Below are 20,833 nucleotides of genomic sequence, written 5' to 3' on the forward strand. Positions count from 1 at the left end.
TCACAATGCCACACTGTGACTCACAACCATCTAACTACAGTTCCCAGGGCTCTGACACCTTCTGATCTCCTTGGGTCTGCACCTATGTGTGCACATACATACAGGTAACACTAATACGCATAAAGCAGAATAAATATTTTTTAATCTAACTCAGAAGCATCTAGAAGGCATCATCAGCCTGCTTGTGCAGCAGTCTGTGCTGCTAGGAAGGATGGTGTCTGATGTCCATGTTGGAGATGTGAGTGCCCATTTACAGTGTGATAGATAGCAGACAAAACTGCAGCCTGCTCTAAAGACCGGCTCTTGACTGAAGAGCTTCGGAAGACTTGAAACTCTGAGTTCACTTTCAGAGTCCTTCTCTTTCATCTTCTCCCTTCACCTCTGAGAAAACAAAGTAATTTTGGATTTCAGACTAATTTAGCAATAAAGTGACAGATTTTAGCTTTATGAAATTGTCACTGAGATGTGTTAGAAATGTAGGACATTGTCAGTGATAGAGCACTTTTCCAAGAATGCTGGAGTCCCTGGGTTGTATCCTCAGGGTGAGGAGGAAGGAGGGAGGAAAGCAGACATGGTAGCAAAAGAACAAGCTCACTAGAATGTTCACACTCCAGGCAGCCACAGGTACTGAGGGAAGCTGATGAGAGCACAGCACAGTCCTAAGCCGACTGAGAAGGGATCAGTGGATCCTAGGGAGGCATGGATTTGTGCCTCAGCAGTTCAGAGCTTGGCTACTCTGCCAGTGGACCTGCGTAATGCCCAGCACACACACAGGGCTCACAGGTGACTGTCACTCCACTTCCAGGGAACCTGATGCCCTCTTCTGGTCTCTGTGAGCACATGCAGGCACATGGCTTACGTGCAGGGAAAATACTCAAGTACATAAAATTAAAAATTCAAGAGAGGGTGGGGATTGAGAGTAAGTAGAATGTTAATGTATGTGCATGAGTTAGCCAAGAGATTTTGATATTTATTTATATTTAATCATAAATTTAAATTGTGTGTTTTTTGTGCCTCCTCCTTTCCGGCCCCCAATTCTGGAACATGGACCTAGTGGCTGACGGTGTGGTACTATGCACACTGTTGTAGTGTGACCACATCAGTTAACTGTAATAGAATTGAGGTTTTAAAAGATGGCATAGAACAAACAGTGTGACTTAATGCATTGACACAGAATAAGTCCAGACAGTGTAGGACAGCAATCACTGGTAACTGGAGAATCTGACCACTGATTGGGGCCACAGTGGCAAGAAAGGGAGCTGATTGGACCAGTATTGGCTGCTCTTAGTACTGTTTGGTGAGACAACACTGATAGAATTGTGAATGCGGTTTATCAGAATGTGGAGCTACAAAGGTATTATGCATACAAAACCTGAGACACCTTTAGTTCAGAAGTATATATACATACACACACACACACACACACACACACACACACACACACACACACACATACATACACACATATATACAGTATCAAATTATGATTAATAATTAGTTGAAAAAATATTCTATCTTGATATCAGCCACTTCTGTAAACTAGAATTTTCATTTTGGTTATGTCTTAAATCTTTGATTGTATAAGAGTTGGTATTTAGACTGATTTTAAGTGAAAGAGCATTACTGTACTGTTCACCAGTATTAAATATTTTTAAGATTTTTATCAATAATTAGCATTATTTTTTTGGAGTGGCTGTCTTGTTAATAAGGATTTGATCTATCTAAGGTATCATTCCTGTGCTTGTCAACCGATAAGACTGTTATTACCCGAACACAATTTTAGTAAATACTTAAGTTACTTCAGAAGACTTTTGAAGTATACATTGCTATGTGCTTTTTTTAATTTTTCAGTCGGAAATCTTAAACTTAACACTAGATGGAGCTCTTTTGCTAATTCCCGTTGCGGGGAGAGATCACTGTTATTTTTGTGGGAGTGTTAACATTGTTCTGTTAACTAGTCTGGTTGGTTCTGGTGTAACTCCTAATAGAGCACTTGCCTGGCATACACAAGGGTAAGGCTTGAGCCATGGTACACAAAAGATGTTTTTTAAAAACCAATTTGTCGGGGTTGGGGATTTAGCTCAGTGGTAGAGCGCTTGCCTAGGAAGCGCAAGGCCCTGGGTTCGGTCCCCAGCTCCAAAAAAAAGAACCAAAAAAAAAAAAAAAAAAAAAAACAATTGGTCTGTTCAATAGAATGACCGTAGCATTTTCACCTGAAAGTGTTTTAAATGCAGCAGTGACTGAAACTCCTACGTACGTTTCATTTGTGTTTTAGGTGCATTGTGCGCATACACACAGAGATCAAAAGACAGTTGACGGGAGTCAGTCCTCTGGATCAAACTCAGGTCCCTAGGGCTTAGTAGCAAGTACCTTACCTACTGAGGCATCTCCCTGACCCTTGTAAATCATTTTCTTTGACATCATTAAGTGTGTGTGGAAGTCAGAGGACAATTAGAGTGAGTTCTTCCACACTGTAGGTTCCAGAGGTTGAACCTGAGCTTGTTGGCTTGGTGGGAGACAGATGGTTTTTAGAGCTGAGCTGAAGGAGAAGCATATTGAATGCAATTACAGGAGCTGGGGACAGAGTTCGGGGGTTAAGAGTGCGTGCCAGAAACCCCCAGGTCAGTTCTCAGCACACACGTCTGTGCGGTTCAAACCACCTGTAAGTCCAGCTCCAGGGGAGCTCAACACCCACTTCTGTCCTCAGTGGGCACACATCCATACACTCAGACAGACACATACATACACACGTAAATAAAAGATACATTTGTAATGCAGTTGCAGTTATGTGACTTAAAAAATTAGATTTACCTTGCTAATTGAACAGTGTGTGACTTTAAGAAAAAAAAAAAAGACTAAACGCGCAGAAAAGTATGTCCTTCTTCTGTCAGCTTGTATGAATTAAGAATGCTTGTCTCTGTTTTCTCTTCAGATTGTCCCTCATATAGTTAACTTGGTTCACTCCTTCAGAAGTGATGGCCTGCCTTCCAGCACAGCCTTCTTAGTGCAGTTAACAGAGCTGGTTCACTGTATGATGTACCATTATTCTGGGTTTCCAGATCTCTATGAGCCTATTCTGGAGGCGGTGAAGGTATGTCGGCTTTGTGAGCTACACACAACATAAGGGACAAATTCGGTAAATATATTACATTACTGTAATGAGCTGTGTTTAAGGCGGTGGTTTCATTAGTGCCAGGGCATAATCTCTTATTTCCTATCACCATGCTAGATCAATAACCACATTTCTTAATTCTGTAGTGTCATCAAATAAAAGCTGTCACTTTAAATGTATGAGCTGTTAGAGAAATTGTCAGTGATGGAGTTCTGCATAAGATGCATACAGGCGTCAGTTCTGCATCAGTCTCAGAGGTGTGGACAATTAAACCTGTCCTCTTACAACCAAGGCAATGCTCAATTCCCTCCTTTTGATTGTTTTGTGTTGTACACTTTACGTATGTCTAAGTTTTTTAGAATTACTATTTAAATTATCTGTCACCTTGATTTTCAAATTCATAAAAGATAGGTTCTAAAAAGTGGTGAATATTTGTGTTGAGAAATGGATGATTGTGGGCTGGAGAGATGGCTCAGCCGTTAAAGGCTAGGCTCACAACCAAAAATATAAGAGAAATGGATGATTGCAAAAATCAGAACATAGCCAAACACTCGTAGAGCTGAGTCCAGTCGGGCTTAATCAGAAGTTGCTAGATATCAACGTAATCATTATATTGATGTAGCAAAAGCAATATACAGGCCTCATTGCCTCACTAATACACGTAAGATAAATTAAGAACAAGCTGGGTTTGCCTCCTCCCGACTAACTCAGACTGAGGACTACATCTGAATCACAAGGTTTTGGGCCTGTGTAAATGGTGCACAGAAGCGTTTGCCAGGGACTTGAGAGATTGTTACTGTCTCCCTCATTACCACCATGTCTGCTGACTAATAGTTTTCCATTTCCAGTACTCAGAAGCAAGGGGTTTACTCTTAGCCCAAGGAAAGTATTTTCAAGTAGCTGTCAGCAGCAAAATCAAACAAGACAAAAGCAGCTTAAAATGCCATTTCAAAGTGTTAGTCCTTTGTGGTGTAAACGTTAGATGGTGATCTTGATGACTTAGAGTTTCCATTGCTGGGAAGAGACACCACGATTACAGCAACTCTTCGAAAGGACAACATTCACTGGAGCTGGCTTACATACAGTTCAGAGGTTCAGTCCATTATCATCCTGGTGGGCAGCATGGCTGCATACAGGTAGACATGGTGCTTGAGAAGGAGCTTGGAGTTCTTCATCTGGATCAGCAGGTAGCAGGAAGAGAACTGGCTTGAGCATCTGAGACCTCAAACCCTACCCCTAGTGACACACCTATTCCACACCCCTACTAGCCCCACTCCCTATGGGCCAAGGGGGGCCATTTTCTTTCAGACCACCACACTTGATCTAGAAAGCCAATCATTTAAGCAAAAATTACTTTCCCAGCATTCCTTATTGCCCATTGCCCTGCTCAGGCATGAAATCATTTACACTTAGATTTTTATTTCGTTATTTCCTGCTTTACTAAGTAAGAGGAAGGTGTGTAGTAGTAATTTTCTAGATGGCAGCCATCACATTGAGTCTTACCTTTCACAGCCGGGTGATTCTGTAACCGCTCTTTTCATCACTGCTAAAAGCCAGCATTTATAAGGGCTGGGACTGGGTGCGCCAGAGTCATCATCTGTTTTAATCATAGGATTGGAATACAAGTGATTCACACACAACTTGAATTCCTGATTTCGTCAACTTTTAAAGTATTTTAAGACAAGCATCATATTTTATGCCTGTTATCTCTATACTTGGGATACTGAGGCAAGAGGATTACTGTGAGTTGATGGCCATCTTAGGCTATAGATTGAGTTTTTTGTCTCAAAAAATAAAAAAAAAAAAAAAGCCCTTAACAAGATTCTGAGAGGCATTTGTCCCTGTTTCATTTTGTGGTTGCTGTGATAAAGTGACTAGGAGGAAGGGTACCTGTGCCTCACAGTCTGAGGGCGTCATGGTAACATGAGCAACTCTCAGCTGTAATGAGAAGGACCTATGCAGAGAAAGACTTGCAGCCCACACTCAGGGGAAGTCTCCCTCTAGGTGACTCCTCTCTAGAGACCCTCACACATCCCAAAGACTGTGCCTGTTTATACTGTCCTTGCTTTTAAGTGGACAGTTGAAATTAGCCATCACCCTGCCTGCCATGTGATGTTCTGAGGAACGGATTGAATGTTGTCTGTCATGTATAAAGTGAGTGAGAGCAAAGAGCACAAACGCCAGCAGGAAGACCACACTGTGTTGTTGGCTTGTTCAACCAAACTATCGCTTTCTCTTTACGTTTAAACTGTTGTTTTCTTCATGATCTAGGATTTTCCTAAGCCCACTGAAGAGAAGATTAAGTTGATTCTCAATCAAAGTGCCTGGACTTCTCAATCCAACGCTTTGGCATCTTGCTTGTCTAGACTTTCTGGAAAATCTGAAACTGGGAAAACTGGTCTTATTAACCTGGGAAACACGTGTTACATGAACAGTGTTTTACAAGCATTGTTTATGGCTACAGAGTAAGTTTAAATATGAACTTTCTGAGTTGAAGTAGGAATGCGTCCCTGCTGCGGAGGCAGGAGGAGGGGAGAATCATCCACCTACGTGTAAGCAGCATCAGTGTTCACATTGCCATCAGTTTCCTCAGTCAGAAAGGAACCTACTCTAATGCCTCGAAGGGTTGGGACACCATCATACAGACTCTGACCAATTTCATCGACATTGTATTTACAGTGCACTGTTTGATCTTTTTTTTTTTTTTTTTTTTTTCCTTTTCTTTTTTTTTTTTCGGAGCTGGGGACCGAACCCAGGGCCTTGCGCTTGCTAGGCAAGCGCTCTACCACTGAGCTAAATCCCCAACCCCCACTGTTTGATCTTTAATCAGTAGGACTTTTGTAATGTAACCAAAAGTATTGACTGAACCTACTCCAAAGGGTTTGTGTGCCCTACAGTGTTCTACTGTCCCACTGTATTTTTAAATTCATATATTGTGACTTTTTGCTTTTAGGAAACCTAAGCTTTGTTTCCGTGCCAAGCTCTTGGTTCCTGAACAGATATGAGAAGAGGCATGCTCTTTTGCATTCCTGTGAATTTTTTTTCAAACTCGTTTTCTTTTGAATGTAGCAAACCTGAAATGGGTTCTTAGCACAGCCACTAGAGTGCCTTCCTCTAGTGTACCGCCTGCCCGTGCATGGCCCCCGCACCTCATGAAGCCAGGCTTGCCGTTGGGCATCTGTAGTCCCAGCACTTGGGATAGGGTCAGGAAGACGAAGAGTTCATTGTGATCCCTGTGTGCATGGTGTGTGTCTACATGAGAGGCTCTGTCTCAGAAGAAATTGTCCTTGAAGATACAAAATAATTGTCAACTTTTCCTTAAAAATAGTGTCAATTGAGCTGACCCAAAGATGGAAGGCGTTAGCACTTACACACTTCCTAGAGGAGTGGGCTGTCACGTGTGGGCTGTCACGTGTAGGCTGTCACGTGTGGGCTGTCACGTGTGGGCTGTCACGTGTGGGCTTGGTTTTAGTGCTCGGTTGTTTGTCCCAGACCATAAAACCCACCTATCTGGGGTTCCATTGAGTTTCGTTGGTTAGTTTGCATTTAATAACTTGTTAAATGGGTAAATGGGCACTCGTAGACACACGTGGTATTAAATATAAGGCTGAAGAGTCCAGAGGTCACCTTGCTAGCCATCAGGGAAAGTAGAGACCCAAAGCACTTGTAACTGCAAAGTGCTGTGGCCACCGATAATGATACCTCAGAACAAAAATCTCTTAGGAAATACATAAATTATTTTGCTCGGTTTAAAAAAAGAACTTGTAAAAACCGAGAAGCACACATTCTAAAAATGTCAGCTGTGTGCATTGTTTTAGATCTTTTTTGTACAGTTATCTAATACAAAACTGTTGCATATAATTAACACATGTTTACGTACATCTGGAAGGAACCCTGTTGAAATTGTTTTTGTCAGTCACCTGACATGGTGTTTATCTTTTTTCTTTAATTATGTTTGTTAGTGTTAAGGGGGGACATAATAAACGAGTGCTATGACACAGGTGTAGAAGCCAGAAGAAAAGTGTAGAGTCAGTTCTCTCCTTCTACCTTTACATGGGTTCCAGGACTAAAGCTCAGATCATCAGGCCCACGGGGTAAGCACCTTTCCCACCAAGCCATCGTGCCAGCCTCACGTTTCCTTACCCATACTTTTGGTAAATATCAGAGTGTTTTGCACATAGTTGACATTTCTCTAGCATGCACAGATGAGACTGTCCGTGACAAGGACATGCCAAATGATTTCCCCTTACACACTACAGGGATTGAGGGGAGTGCTAACCCGTGTGGACATTCCTCGATGCACAGGCTGATGTCAGGATAGCTTCCTCAGTCACTTCTTGACCTTCTGGCCCCTCATAGAGCCTGGAGCTCCTCTCTGTAGCTAGACTGGCTGGCTAGCAGGCTCCTAGAATCTACTTGTCTCTGCCCCACAGTATTGGGGTGACAGAGGAGAAGCACCTTACACAGCTTTCACATGAGTGCTGGAGACATGAGGGGACCCAATGGACCATCTCCCTAGCCCAAATCTGACCTTATATACTTTATATAGGACTATATCTGTGACTCTGCCTCTGCCTCTGACAGCACTTGATTCAATCAGTCAGTCTTGAACTTTTCACAATTTATTGAGTATTATTATTGTTTTCTTATTTTAGGAAAATAGGGTTTTACCCAGACTGGCCTCAAATTCACAATCCTCCTGCCACAGCGCTCTTTGTACTATAGACTACAGACCCACACCCAGACTCAACACGGTCAATGATTGTGTCCTTACTTGAACATTGCTGACCATTGGAGAAGTTTTCCCTCTTTACTGAGAGCACAACCAAGTAAATGAGCTATTTTCTTTCTGTGTTTCTCTGTTGACTTTTTGTTTGTTTCATATGATATAAATTAGGTATGTAATATTGTAGTACTCTTCCAACCATGTGACTCAAATTTATAGTGTTATATTTATATATTTTTTTGTTTTATATAGTCCCATCTTCAATTTTTGTATTGTCTAGATTTTAGACCCACAAAAAAAGTCCCTTTTTACTTTTGAGTGATTTTTTTTTTCAGATTTTAGCTATTCCTATATTGTTTTTTGAGATAGCTTGTATCTCTCATAGTGTTGGCCTGGAATTCACTCTGGTAGCCCAGACTAGCCTCAGACACATGTTTTCCCTCACCTCCTGAGTCCTGGATTACAGGTACGTGCTGCCACACCTGACCTGTAGCCCACTCCTTTTATTTCTGAGGAAGAGAAAGGAATTCAAGTGCTTCCTGAGGCTGCAGGATCCCCTAGAGCTGGAGTGAGCTGCCTGACGTGGGTGCTGGGACTATATGACATATTTTTACCTCGTCTATGCTGATATTTGCCTGAGTGTCTGTCCGTACCATACTTTAGTGCCTGGTGCTGTGGAAGCCACAAGAGGTTGCCAGAGCCACCAAAACCAGAGTTCCAGGTGCTTGTGAGTGTCTTATGGGTGCTGGGAGGTGAACTCAGGGCCTCTGCAAGAGCAGCCAGTGGTCTTAACCGCTGACCACCTCTCCAGCCCCACTCCTACTCTGTTTAGATCACCCTTTGTATGTTTTGATGGAAGAATATTTTTTACTTCTGAAATAATTAACATTAAGTTGGTTTTTATAAGTTAAAATTAATATTTAGCCAATTTATATTTGCTAACCCAGAAAATAAAACTATGATAGCATCTAGACCAGGCCATGTAGCAAGAGCCCATCCATTTATTGTCACTCTGCCTCCTTTGTAATGTAAGTCTACAGACAGACACTTGGTCAAAACATCAACATAGACAGACAACGAAAAACAGAAGTCGTATGGTGGCAGAGAGAAGGCTCAGAGTTTGGTTCCCAGCTCCCATGTCAGGCAGGTACTCCAGATCGAGGGGATCCTCCTACAGCCTCAGGAAGTACTTGAATTTCTTTCCCTTCCTCAGAGTTAAAAGGAGCGTGCTACGGGCCAGGTGTGGTGGCATATACCAGTAATGCAGCACTCAGGAGGTGAGGGGAAATCTGAGTACACACAAAGTGCAGTAGTAACTTTGTTAGGAAAGAGCTGTCCTGTAAGTCAGGGACCGCAGAGGATGACCCATTCTTAAACTAGCTTTCTTTAGCTTCACTTATAAAAAGTGTAGGAGTATAGAGATAACATTAGATTTTGTTCTTTTTCAGGTTCAGAAGACAAGTATTATCTTTAAATCTAAATGGGTGTAATTCCTTAATGAAAAAATTACAACATCTTTTTGCTTTTTTGGCTCATACACAAGTGAGTATTTATGTGTGTAATATGTACATATTAACTGCATGACTGTGTTCTTTAAACTACATAGCATAATGAATCTTTTTAACTGATAGAATTATATCTATCAGTTATAATTATATCTATATATATATTATAATTATATCTATCTATTATATACATGTCTTACCCAAGTAACAAACAGATCCACTTCCAAATGCTCAGGGACTCTTCCTGGACACCTAGAAGCCATGTCTCTTCTCCCTGCTTCCCTTCCCTGCAGAGGATTACTATGCTGACATATTGTTGTAAAACCTACTACACATGAAGTCTAGTTGATAAAGAATTTCCTTTCTGAAAAAAGAATTTTAAAGCTTGACTTAATGTCACACACCTGCCACTCCAGCTCTCAAAAAGCTGAGGCAGGACTCAGCAGTGACTTTAGGGTCTGTCTAGGCTATGTAGCAAGAGCCTGTCTCAAAAAGAGACAAAAAAGGAGGGAGGGAGGGAAAAGAAGTGACTGGTTGGGATTTTGTTTTGTTTCGTTGGTTTACAGAGACTAAATATATTGACATAATAATGAACACAAAGTAATTGTGGTCTAGGCTTTTTTTCTCCATTGTCCTTTTGTTTTGGTTTTGTTATGGCTTTGTTTTTCAAGACAAAGTTTCACTCTGTGGCCCTGGCTGTCCTGGAACTCACTCTGTAGACCTCAGACTCACAGACATCTGCCTGCCCCGCCTCCCAGGTGCTGGCGTTAAAGGCGTGGGCTCCACCACAGCTGGCCTGCCCTGTGTTCTTAGGTATTCTATTGTGATCACAGATCTCTTAAGCTTTTGAACTTAAAACTTTGTGGTATTCTTCTATATCCACAAGTTAATTCAGGGAAGTCGACTTGAGGTGGGGTCTATAGGTCCTCTAGGTAAATTCATTGAGCAGACATATTCAGAGGTTCTGTGTGTCATCCAGTGAGAATGAAGCAGGGATCCTGCTCCCGAGGACCCTCTAGCTAAGGCTTGAACATGCATAGAATTTACGTGTTGCTCATAAAGAGCATAAATCATTATTGTTCTGGTTCACTCTAATTGCCATTGTCTCAGTGCGATTGTCAGGAAATGAGAGTCTTTAGAGCTGGAATAAATTCTTACAAAGTGAAATGAAAAGAATGAGAGGGAGTTTGAGATGGCTGTGGTGGCTTAGAGTTGGTGATACACTCAGAGGATATGATTCACCTGGGGAAATATGTTAACAAATAAACATCAGGACCCAGGGACATGAAAACTGCCTCTTAGCCAGGTGTGGTGGCACACGTCTGTAGTGCCGGTGTTCCAGGGCTGGGCGCAGGAGGCTCAGACAGACGCACGTCTCAAGCCAGTCATAGTGCTACTAACACAGTATTAAACTGTACCCAAGAACAACAACAACAAAATGTTCCCACTCCACACATGTATAACTTATACCTGACAGAAGTTTTCAGCAAAGTAAGTATGCACGGTTCCTGTTGCACTACACAGCAGACACACACACACACACACACACACACACACACACACACACACACACGTCATTTACGTTCATTAATATCATTCTTACACTCTGGGAGGGGGAGTTGTTATTTGTCTTTTTCAAGAAACTTAGGGACGCAGAGCCATGAATGTCATGGGGGATAAAAGCGGACGCTGTGGCAGGAGTGTGAAATGTCTGAGTCCCAGTATAAGGTGTAAGCACCCTGTCTGCTTGGTTCCATGTCAGCAGCTCCCATGGCTTTTCAGGGATTCCACTTCTGTGCAGAATTCATTATGACTAATCTAATGGCTGCTTAATGTAAATGCTGCCTCTGCACTGTACCAGTGCCTGGCATATTTTGGTAAAAATGGAGTATGGGAGAAATCTTTATAGGCCCAGTCACTGGTTCGTACTGTAAGTCACTTTTGCATTTTCCTTTGCACAATCAAGAGGGAAGCATACGCACCTCGGATATTTTTTGAGGCTTCCAGACCTCCGTGGTTTACTCCCAGGTCACAACAGGATTGCTCTGAGTACCTCAGGTTTCTGCTGGACAGGTACAAACAGTTTAAAGTTTATTAAGTTGTCTTAGTACCTACTTTCCATAATTCTCATTTCAGACTTGATCTTTAAAGCGCCCCGTGTGGCTGTGTGTTTATAAGGTTGTGTTTGTTCTTAGTCTGCTGTTCGCTTTGGATGCTTTCTCTTTAGAGTACCTGTTACAAAAATATAGCAGCAGAGTTCCCAAGGGGCTGCCAAAACCTCACAAATCTGCCCAATCCCCTTTTAACTACATGTGTGGGAGCTCAGCTTTTCCTCACATATTTCATCTTGTAACAGCGGACCTCAGTAAGGAAGGATGCAGTGCAGGTACCGTGTCCAGCTGTCGTCTGTGGAGATACACGCTTGCAGTGACGTGTGGAGCGATGATGCTTGCTTAGAAATGCTGGAAATTAATTTGTAATGGATTCATTTTAGATATATTGTTTTATATATTTTATATAAATATCAATTTATTGTATGTATGTATGTATGTATGTATGTATGTATGTTGTTGCTTTTCTATTGCTTGATAAAATACTACCATGGCCAGAAACAAGACAGAGGACAAAAGTTTGTTTTGGTTCACAGTTTCAGAGTATTTTAGTCTGTCATGGCAGAGAAGGCCTGGCAGCAGGAGTTTAAGACCAGCCTGGCAGTTGGGAAGCAGGGAGAGAATGGAAAGTGAGACCAGGCTATAAAATCTTCAAAGCCTGCCCTCAGCAGGCTTGAAGAGCCAAGACTTTAAGGACTTGGTATTTTATGATGTCTTTTTACCTCTTCATTAATAATAAGACCTACAGTACCTGTATACTTCTGCGTCCATTCCTTTCTCTAGTATGAACAACTAGTAAAGCTAGTCCTCCTTCCTTAGTGTAGTGTTGGTTTCTTGGTGCTAAGCTGCTGAGATGTCAAGCACAGGGAGCTGTGTGAGACAGAGCAGTAGAGCAGGGGTGTGTGTGTGTGTGTGTGTGTGTGTGTGTGTGTGTGTGTGTACGCTGTATGACAGTGCACAGGATGGGAGCTGAATGGAGAACAAGCATGCTCTTTAAGGCCTTTCCTACTAACTGTTCACACTCCTGAGTAAGGGAGGAGAAAACGACTATGAGCTTTGTACTTGGTTGAATTAACATGTTTGTATAATCTCGAACATAAATACCATTAATCTTGGCTATGTAATGATATACCCTCTTGCAGACTCCATGAAGAAGAAAAGATCTTACGAATTCAGTCCTCACATAAGCCTTCTGAAGGTCTGGGCTGTACTGAAACTTGTTTACAAGAAGTAACCAATAAGGTAGCTGTGCCCTCAGAGTCCCCTAGCACAGGTGGCAGTGAGAAGACTCTAATAGAGAAAATGTTTGGAGGGAAACTACGGACTCACATCTGCTGCCTGAACTGCAGGAGTACCTCACACAAAGTGGAAGCCTTCACAGATCTTTCGCTAGCCTTCTGTCCTAGCCCTTCTGTGGAAGACTCGTCTTTCCAAGACCCAGCTTCGCTACCCAGTGCACAAGATGATGGGCTAATGCAAACCAGTGTCACTGACGCAGAAGAAGAGCCAGTAGTTTGTAACCCAGCAGCAGCTGCCTTTGTTTGTGACTCAGTTGTGAATGAAAGACGATTGGGCAGTCCTCCTGTTGAGTTTCCCTGTGCCAAAAACTCTTCTGTCCCTGGGGAATCTGCAAAGATTCTTGTCAGTAAAGATGTACCTCAGAACCCAGGAGGTGAGAGCACAACTTCGGTGACTGACTTACTGAACTACTTTTTGGCTCCCGAGGTTCTGACTGGTGAGAACCAATATTACTGTGAGAGCTGTGCCTCTCTACAGAATGCAGAGAAGACTATGCAGATCACAGAGGAGCCTGAGTACCTTATCCTTACGCTCCTGAGATTCTCCTATGATCAGAAGTACCACGTGAGAAGAAAGATTTTAGACAATGTGTCACTGCCGCTGGTTTTGGAGTTGCCCGTTAAAAGGACTTCCCTCTCTTCCTTGTCGGAAGGTTGGTCTGCAGATGCTGACTTCACTGATGTTAATGAGAACCTAGCTAAAAAATTAAAACCTTCTGGGACTGAAGAAGCTTTCTGCCCCAAATTAGTGCCCTACCTATTAAGTTCTGTTGTTGTGCACTCTGGTGTGTCCTCTGAAAGTGGCCATTACTATTCTTATGCCAGAAACATCACAGGTACAGAGTCTTCCTACCAGATGCGCCCCCAGTCTGAAAGTCTGTCATTAACACCCTCCCAGAGTAGTTTATTAGGGGGAGAAAGCCCCAATACAGTCATTGAACAGGACTTGGAAAATAAGGAAATGTCACAAGAGTGGTTTTTATTTAATGACAGCAGGGTGACATTTACTTCATTTCAGTCAGTCCAGAAAATCACAAGTAGGTTTCCAAAAGACACAGCGTACGTGCTTTTCTACAAAAAGCAAAGCAGAACTAATGGTGTACGCAGTGACAATCCAGCCAGTGGCGTCTGGGTCAATGGAGAGCCACCACTACAGAAAGAGCTCATGGATGCCATAACAAAGGACAACAAACTGTATTTGCAGGTGAGTTGCAAGCACAGGTGTCGTTTCTGACAGACAGTATGGAACACAGTTAATCCAGCGCTCCAACTTTAAACCTGACACATTTTCCAGGGTACTGACGCCTAAGTCTGGATGTATAGATTTCCACTCATACATGTAGTATGAAATATTGCCAATTATTTGCAATATAGAAGACCCCTGGTTTTTTTGGGTTTTTTTTTGTTTTTGTTTTTGTTTTTTTTTTTTTTTTTCTTTTCTTTTTTTCGGAGCTGGGGATCGAACCCAGGGCCTTGCGCTTGCTAGGCAAGCGCTCTACCGCTGAGCTAAATCCCCAACCCCAAAGACTTTGTCTTTAATTACAAAGCTGTGCCTCAGTTGTTTATAACTGCAAATGGTGTCCTATTAGTACAAAGTATTATCAGATCATGCCGTACAGAAACGGGCTTAAAGGAATGTAAGTGTTCTGCTTCCTCAGTTCCTCCTGCCCCTCAGTTTCTCCTGCAGGGAAAAGAGCTATTTTTTTGTTTGTTTGTTTGTTTTTTCTGTTTTTATTGTGGTGCTTAGGACAGCAGTGGAGGTCAGAGGCAACTGCAGAGCAATGGCTCTGTTAACTCAGACCCTTAGGCTTGCACAGCAAACACACTGAACCACCTCACCAAATACAGACTCTTTTGTCAGTATTCTAAGGAAAATGTATTGATCTGCAGATGAGCCAGATAAAGAGCTTAATGAATATGTAAAGGATGTTTGTTTTCTTCAAAGATTTACCACAGAGCCAAGGAATAAAGAATATTTGCTAAGGAAAAGCTATGGAGTAAAAGTTTCATATGACAGGGATTTATTATGAATAAGTTTTTCAAGAAACTATTTCCTTTGGAATTCAGATTTCAAATTTGTTTGGCTGTGTGTGTGTGTGTGTGTGTGTGTGTGTGTGTGTGTGTGTGTGTGTGTGTGTGTGTGTGAAATTTCTCAACTAGAGCCACTAGATGCTAGGTGTGGTGGTGCATGCCAGCAAAGTCAAGCAGGAAGGAACTGGAGACAGCAGTTGGATGCTGGCATATGACACATGAGGAGACCCTGCCCTCAAACAGGAAGGAGCTACAGTGACTTACAGACGAAATTGCAGGGCTATTCAAAGGCTTTTAAATTTACTGAATTATAACCTCCCCAAAGGATGAGACATGATACATTTTCCAGAGGAATGGCAATGTTCTAGAGTGTTACAAAAATTAAATTAGCTTTGCAAAATAATTAGAATTTTAGAATTAGACTGACTGACCATTAATACTTAGTGCAGATGGCTTCACACCCAGGTAAAGGAAGTCGGATGTGTCCAGTCATTACAGATGATAGTGTTTGAACACTGGGAAACTGCTTACTACAAGGCGCGGCACAGCCGTCCCTTCTGAAGTAAACAGATTATCAGTGTTCCGACATTCACCAGATGAGGAGCTGTATCCATGGTGGAGCTGGCACGCACATTTTGTAGCTGCGGCTGTTCCTACTTGGAAAACAGTCCGAGTCCGCACATTACATGTGGCCGCGTGGTATTTGACTGCGAGCAGCCATTCCTTTCATGGTTGATTTAGGTCCAGCTCTGCACTCTGTGATTCTGCCTTTATTTATTCACAGTTGCCCTCTGTAAACTGATAATGATTTCTTTTTAAGCCTTTACACGTTTTGCAGTGTATGTGTGTGCATGCATGTTGTTCACATGTGGAAATGAGAGAAGTTTATGGGAGTCCGTTCTCCTACCATGTGGGCTTCAGACCGTCAGGCTGTCCGTCTCAGCTTCTCCGTAACTCATGGTGTTCTAAAGCAGAGCGTTAGTGTTTAGTGAGCACCTACGTTTACTCATAGGCAGACATCACTGATTCTCTGGGAAACTTTCTAGTAAACCATGGGGGAGAGGAGAGTTCTAAGTCCCCCTGTCCCACTATACAGAGACAGGCTTCATTTACTTACCGCTGTTCCTCGAGATCTGTCTGACTCATTAACCTACGGAAGCAGTAGAGGGAAAACTTTAGGCATTAGTGGTCATTTCTGACCTGTCGTATTCATACACTTCCAAAATGGATTATAGATGTTGAAATTCCTTTTGTACTAGACATTTCGCAGGAGTTGACCCTCTGTTGTAAAGTCTCTGTCACTGAGGAATTTGCCCTCTCTGCCTTGCTTTCTCCAAAGGTGACCATGTACTTCAGGGGGAGATAGCAAAGATAGATGTCAGGTTTTATTTTATTTTTGTTTAATTTCTTTCAAACAGGGTTTCTCTGTGTAGCCCTGGCTATCCTAGAACTCTGTGTTGATGAGACTGTCCTCAAAGACTGCCTGCCTCTGCCTCCCGCATCCTGGGATTAAAGACATGAGCCTGCCTGGATGTCAGAGTTTGAAATGAAGGTTGCTTGCTTGGTAGAGATGAGCACAGTTTGAAAAGAAGTGTGTATGTGCCACACTCATCTGTTTACTTGGCTAATTAGTTTCATAAACATTACTTTTAATTTTAGGAACAAGAATTGAATGCTCGAGCCCGGGCCCTACAAGCTGCGTCAGCGTCATGCTCCTTTCGGCCCAATGGATTTGACGACAATGACCCACCAGGAAGCTGTGGGCCGACGGGTGGAGGGGGCGGAGGAGGATTTAACGCAGTTGGCAGACTCGTCTTTTGACCCTGAGAGAACTGAAAATGCATCTGGTCACCAAACATCCGATACTGTGGCTGTTAAAATGTTAGGCTGTGACCTAGAGCATATCTAGCTTTTATTTTTCTTTTCATTAGACCCAAATACTTAAGAAAATACACTCAGTGGTTGTTTTTATTTTCTTGACAAAAATGCATCATGGAAAAAAAAAATCTACCTCTTAAACTTCCATTTGCATTTATGGTTAGACATGCTTGGCCAAAAGTGTTGAGAGGAAAAGGCATACCTGGTCTCTAATTAAGCTCATTAAATTTGGTAGAAGGATTGAAATGGTGTATTTTACTTGTACTGAACAAAATAATTCATTTTGCATTCTTATAAGAATTGATGCTAGATATATATCTTGTTTTAAGAAAAATGAAAGTCTTCGTTTCTGGCATAATTACCCCAATATTAAATTCAAGTCTCTGTGGAGTCGATACCACGCTCCGCCCCAGCTGCCAGTCTCTGGGCTGCTGTCCGTCTCCTCGGCATTGTGCTCCAGATTGAGGAACAAGTGTCATTTAAAGGATCATCTACACCACACATGGCAAGTGATTTACGGAAGGTGCATGATGCCGTAGGCAGTGTTTTTAACCCAACTCTGTAGTATTTCCAGTTGTCCAAGGACTTTAAAATCCTGTTTCAGGGAGGGCATCTCCTGTGTGTTTTAAAGGAGCTGAGTCCTGTATGTGCCTTGCAGTACTGTAATTCAAAAATAGCTTTGGCTGCTGAAAGTTTTCTAAAACAAAATGTTAGGAAGTAATTTTGTGCTAACATTAAAATTATTTTTTAAAGGTATTAGATTTTTTCAGAAGTAAAATCTTGGTGGTCCTAAACTAGTAAATGTAATGGTAAATTTCTAACTCTTAGAAAAATTCAGAGGAAATGAAGCTAGTTTAAGTACAAAATCTTTGATTTGTTATTTAATCTTCACATTAAACATTGATAACATTTTTAGAGTTGTATATATGGGTTTTTTTCCCTTTAAGACACATGCCTTACACATAAAATATAATCTGCTTCATAAAATATTAAAATGTCACACCCCACATCCCTACCATCCTGTTTTGGTTTTCCTTTTTGGTCCTGGGGTGTTTGCTGTTTGGGAAGGAGGAAGAGGGAGAGAGGAGTGTGTGTGTGTGTGTGTGTGTGTGTGTGTGTGTGTGTGTGTGTGTGTAAGAGAGAGAGAGAGAGAGAGTGTGTGTGTTTTGTGGCAGGAAACTGGAAACATGTCAGTCCTCCTGGGACTTGATTATGTGGTACTCAAGCATTGTCCCAAAGATCCTTCTTCCTGGCCATTTTAGCATATCTCTAACCATGTATTGTTCTGAAGATCAGTCTCATATTTATTTTGAAAATACTGTAAGGAAATACTGGTCTTTGGTGACTTAAGGCTTATCTTTTTCCCAAGTGTCTGTGGCAGTGATTAAAACCAGCTCCTCATCTTTACCCTGCCCCCAGCCCTGACCTGTCTCCCGTTACCAAGGAGATTCTGAAAGCAGGCTGGTGTAGAGCTGGGAATGCATCACAGATGAATGAAGGCTGCCTTTCCCTGTGAGCGAATGAGCATGTGAGCTTCCACCCGTCCTGAGTTACCCTGCGTTCAGGTAGCCACGGGCAGAATGCTAACTTAGGACCAGATTGTGTCAGTCCTACCTAGCATCTGCTGAAATGGATAATTCATTCAACACTAGGATTGAATTAGGTTAAGGTGCTTCTAGAATATCCATAAAGGCAATAAGCCCCCAGTTTTACCTGTGACTATCAAATATTTTGTGCCAAACGTATTGAATTGCAAATGAGAAGGTTTAAATTTTAGTAATAATACTAGGAGTGTTCAAATTTTAGTTACTAACCAATACCAAAATTGAGGGCTTTCTTTTAAGATGACAAATGTAGCATGCTGATGGCTCGCAGGGTTGGATGTGTTTGGCAATGGAGCGAGCTTCATTGTGAAGCCCACCCAGGTGAACTGCTCTGCCCCTCACGCATGCGCTTGCTGCTGCCCTATTTATACACTGACACAAGGTGTCCTCTCCTCCTGTGCCGCCATGTTCTTCTTCCCATGCTTCTCACAGGGCTTGTTGATGTCTGTGTTAAAGGCTGACCAGAGGACCATTGTTATTTCTGTTCAGTTCAAGACAATCAGCTTGTTGAGATTGCCCATTGCTGCTAAAGAGAACATGCATTAGACTTCACTGTAACCAAAATGTGAAACCACACGTGTAAGTCTGTGCCTCTAAAAGATGTCTCTTGATACATTGCAAAAAGTTGGATGTTTTTCCATAAAAATAATATGCAAGGAAGAAGATATATATATAGGGCTAGCAAGCCCATCTAATATGTCCACTAGTCAGGGTGAAAATGTCCAACTCCTAACATTTACACAGCCCAGTGGAGGAGTGATCGGCTCATTCATCTCATCTGAATAGCCAGAAACTGTCTCCGACTTAAGATGCTGTCCGGGCTTTGGTAGAGACATAAGACTCCTCATTGTGTCTTAGAGGTACTGAGATCCTGTCAACAGTTTCAAGCAGCTTATTAAATCACATCTGAGAAGAAGAAAATGAGCCTTAAGTCTGAAAAAATGACTTCCATCTGTAATTTGGAGGACCAGCGAGGTAAGTCAGTGTGAAAGAGTGCTTGCCATGAACTTCACCCTCAGGAGCCACATGGTGGAAAGAGAGGACCAAGCCTGCTGGCCTCCACATACACGCCATGGCACAGGCAGACCCACCCACTTACATACGTGCACTCGAAAGAAAAGTGCGCAGTTTCCTTTGCTCATTTAACTGTTTTGTTATGATGGTATGATCTACAAAAATAGTTTCTTTTTACATACTAGCCCTCTAATGGTGTCCCACTATAAATGAGGCTTAGATGCTCTTTCTGTGCCCAGTACTATACTAAATAAAAAATAAATTTAAAAAAATGGTACAGCTTGTCCAGTTATCCGAAGTCACCACTTTATTTCTTTTGTTCAAGATGTGTATGTTACATAGTATATACTAGAGCACATTTCAAAAACAGTAATACTGTATGTAACGTCTTTTCTCAACGCTATTCTTTAGGGCTAGAGGTGTACAGTTCAGCTAGCAGAGTGCTGGGGTAGCATGCACAAATCCCTGGGTTTTATACCTGGCACCTACCCATAAGCCAGTCTTGGTGGCCCCTGTCTTTATTCTCAGGACTTGGGAGGTGTAAGCAAGAGAATAAGGAAGAAGTTCAAGTCATCGTCACCTACAGAGTAAGTTCAGGACCAGCCTGGGTCAAATAAGATCAGGTCTGAAACTCTGCGTTCGATATTTCACGGTTTATAATGTTTCGTTTCTATTGAGTTTGGATTTCTGAATCTGAGGTTCAGATACATACATACATACACACATACACGCACCCCTCCACATTGATTTGGGGGTATGAAAACATTGGCTTTCACTTTGTTTTCACATTGCACTCATGTTAAACTCACTTGGAAGCTGGGTGTACGGTCACACACCTTTAATCCCAGCCCTTAGGAGGCAAAGGCGGGTGGATCTCTGAGTTTGAAAGAAAAACTCCCAGGGAATGTAGCTAGGGAAATTTTCAAAGCAGATGCTGAAGTAGTATGTTTTAGAAGAATTGGTTACTGTTTTTGTTGATGGCAAACACAGAACAAGCACCATAAACACGAAAGGACTTGCTTTGACTCTGCTTGACAGTGTGGGGCCATGGGGAAGGGGAGGTGTGAGTGCAAATGACTCTGGAGGCAGAAGCTTGAGTCCACTTGCTCAGCTCTGAGGTCTGGGAAGCAGAGACAGAAAAATGCAAGTGGGGCCAGCCTCTAGACTTTAAGTGTTGTCCCAGCTCGGGCCCATTTCCTTCATCTAGACCCTGTAAAGGCTGCACAGCTTTCTGAAAGTGCCACCACCTAGGGACTAAGTCCCAAACACATGAGAACCTTACATCCAACCACAGATAGCATTGGACAGAAAACAACTTTGCTCAGATACTTGTTCTCCCTGAAAGAAAGGCCTTCAGGATGATGGGCAATGCTACCAGGTAGTGACTTAGTCCTGCACAAAGAGTGCTGGGATGCATTTGTGGCCACGCACTTGGTTTACAGGCTGTCCAGGAAAGGAGCACTTTAGAAAGTCCAAACCCTGAGCATGAGCAGCCTTTGGGGTGTGATCCTACCTCTGTTTCGTGTCAGGCCCACACCACACAGAAGTAGGAAC

At 42.3% G+C, this 20,833-nt stretch overlaps 1 protein-coding gene across 5 annotated transcripts in view; it reads left to right on the forward strand.

The window, feature by feature from the left end:
* Usp38 (ubiquitin specific peptidase 38) overlaps window positions 1-17,676 on the forward strand; it is a 31,417-nt gene extending 13,741 nt beyond the window's left edge. Inside the window, exons 5-10 of one of the 5 annotated variants that reach the window (NM_001107418.2) lie at window positions 2,933-3,091; window positions 5,384-5,577; window positions 9,287-9,380; window positions 11,310-11,416; window positions 12,597-13,956; window positions 16,443-17,670. In NM_001107418.2, coding sequence (NP_001100888.2) covers window positions 2,933-3,091; window positions 5,384-5,577; window positions 9,287-9,380; window positions 11,310-11,416; window positions 12,597-13,956; window positions 16,443-16,604 — 2,076 coding nt within the window. In that variant the 3' untranslated portion in view covers window positions 16,605-17,670. The other 4 variants (XM_063278019.1, XM_039097727.2, XR_005496654.2 and 1 more) reach the window with 4 other exon arrangements.
* Window positions 17,677-20,833: the final 3,157 nt, after the last annotated feature.

The sequence above is a fragment of the Rattus norvegicus genome, chromosome 19 (assembly GCF_036323735.1).
Source record: "Rattus norvegicus strain BN/NHsdMcwi chromosome 19, GRCr8, whole genome shotgun sequence".
Lineage (NCBI taxonomy): Eukaryota > Metazoa > Chordata > Mammalia > Rodentia > Muridae > Rattus > Rattus norvegicus.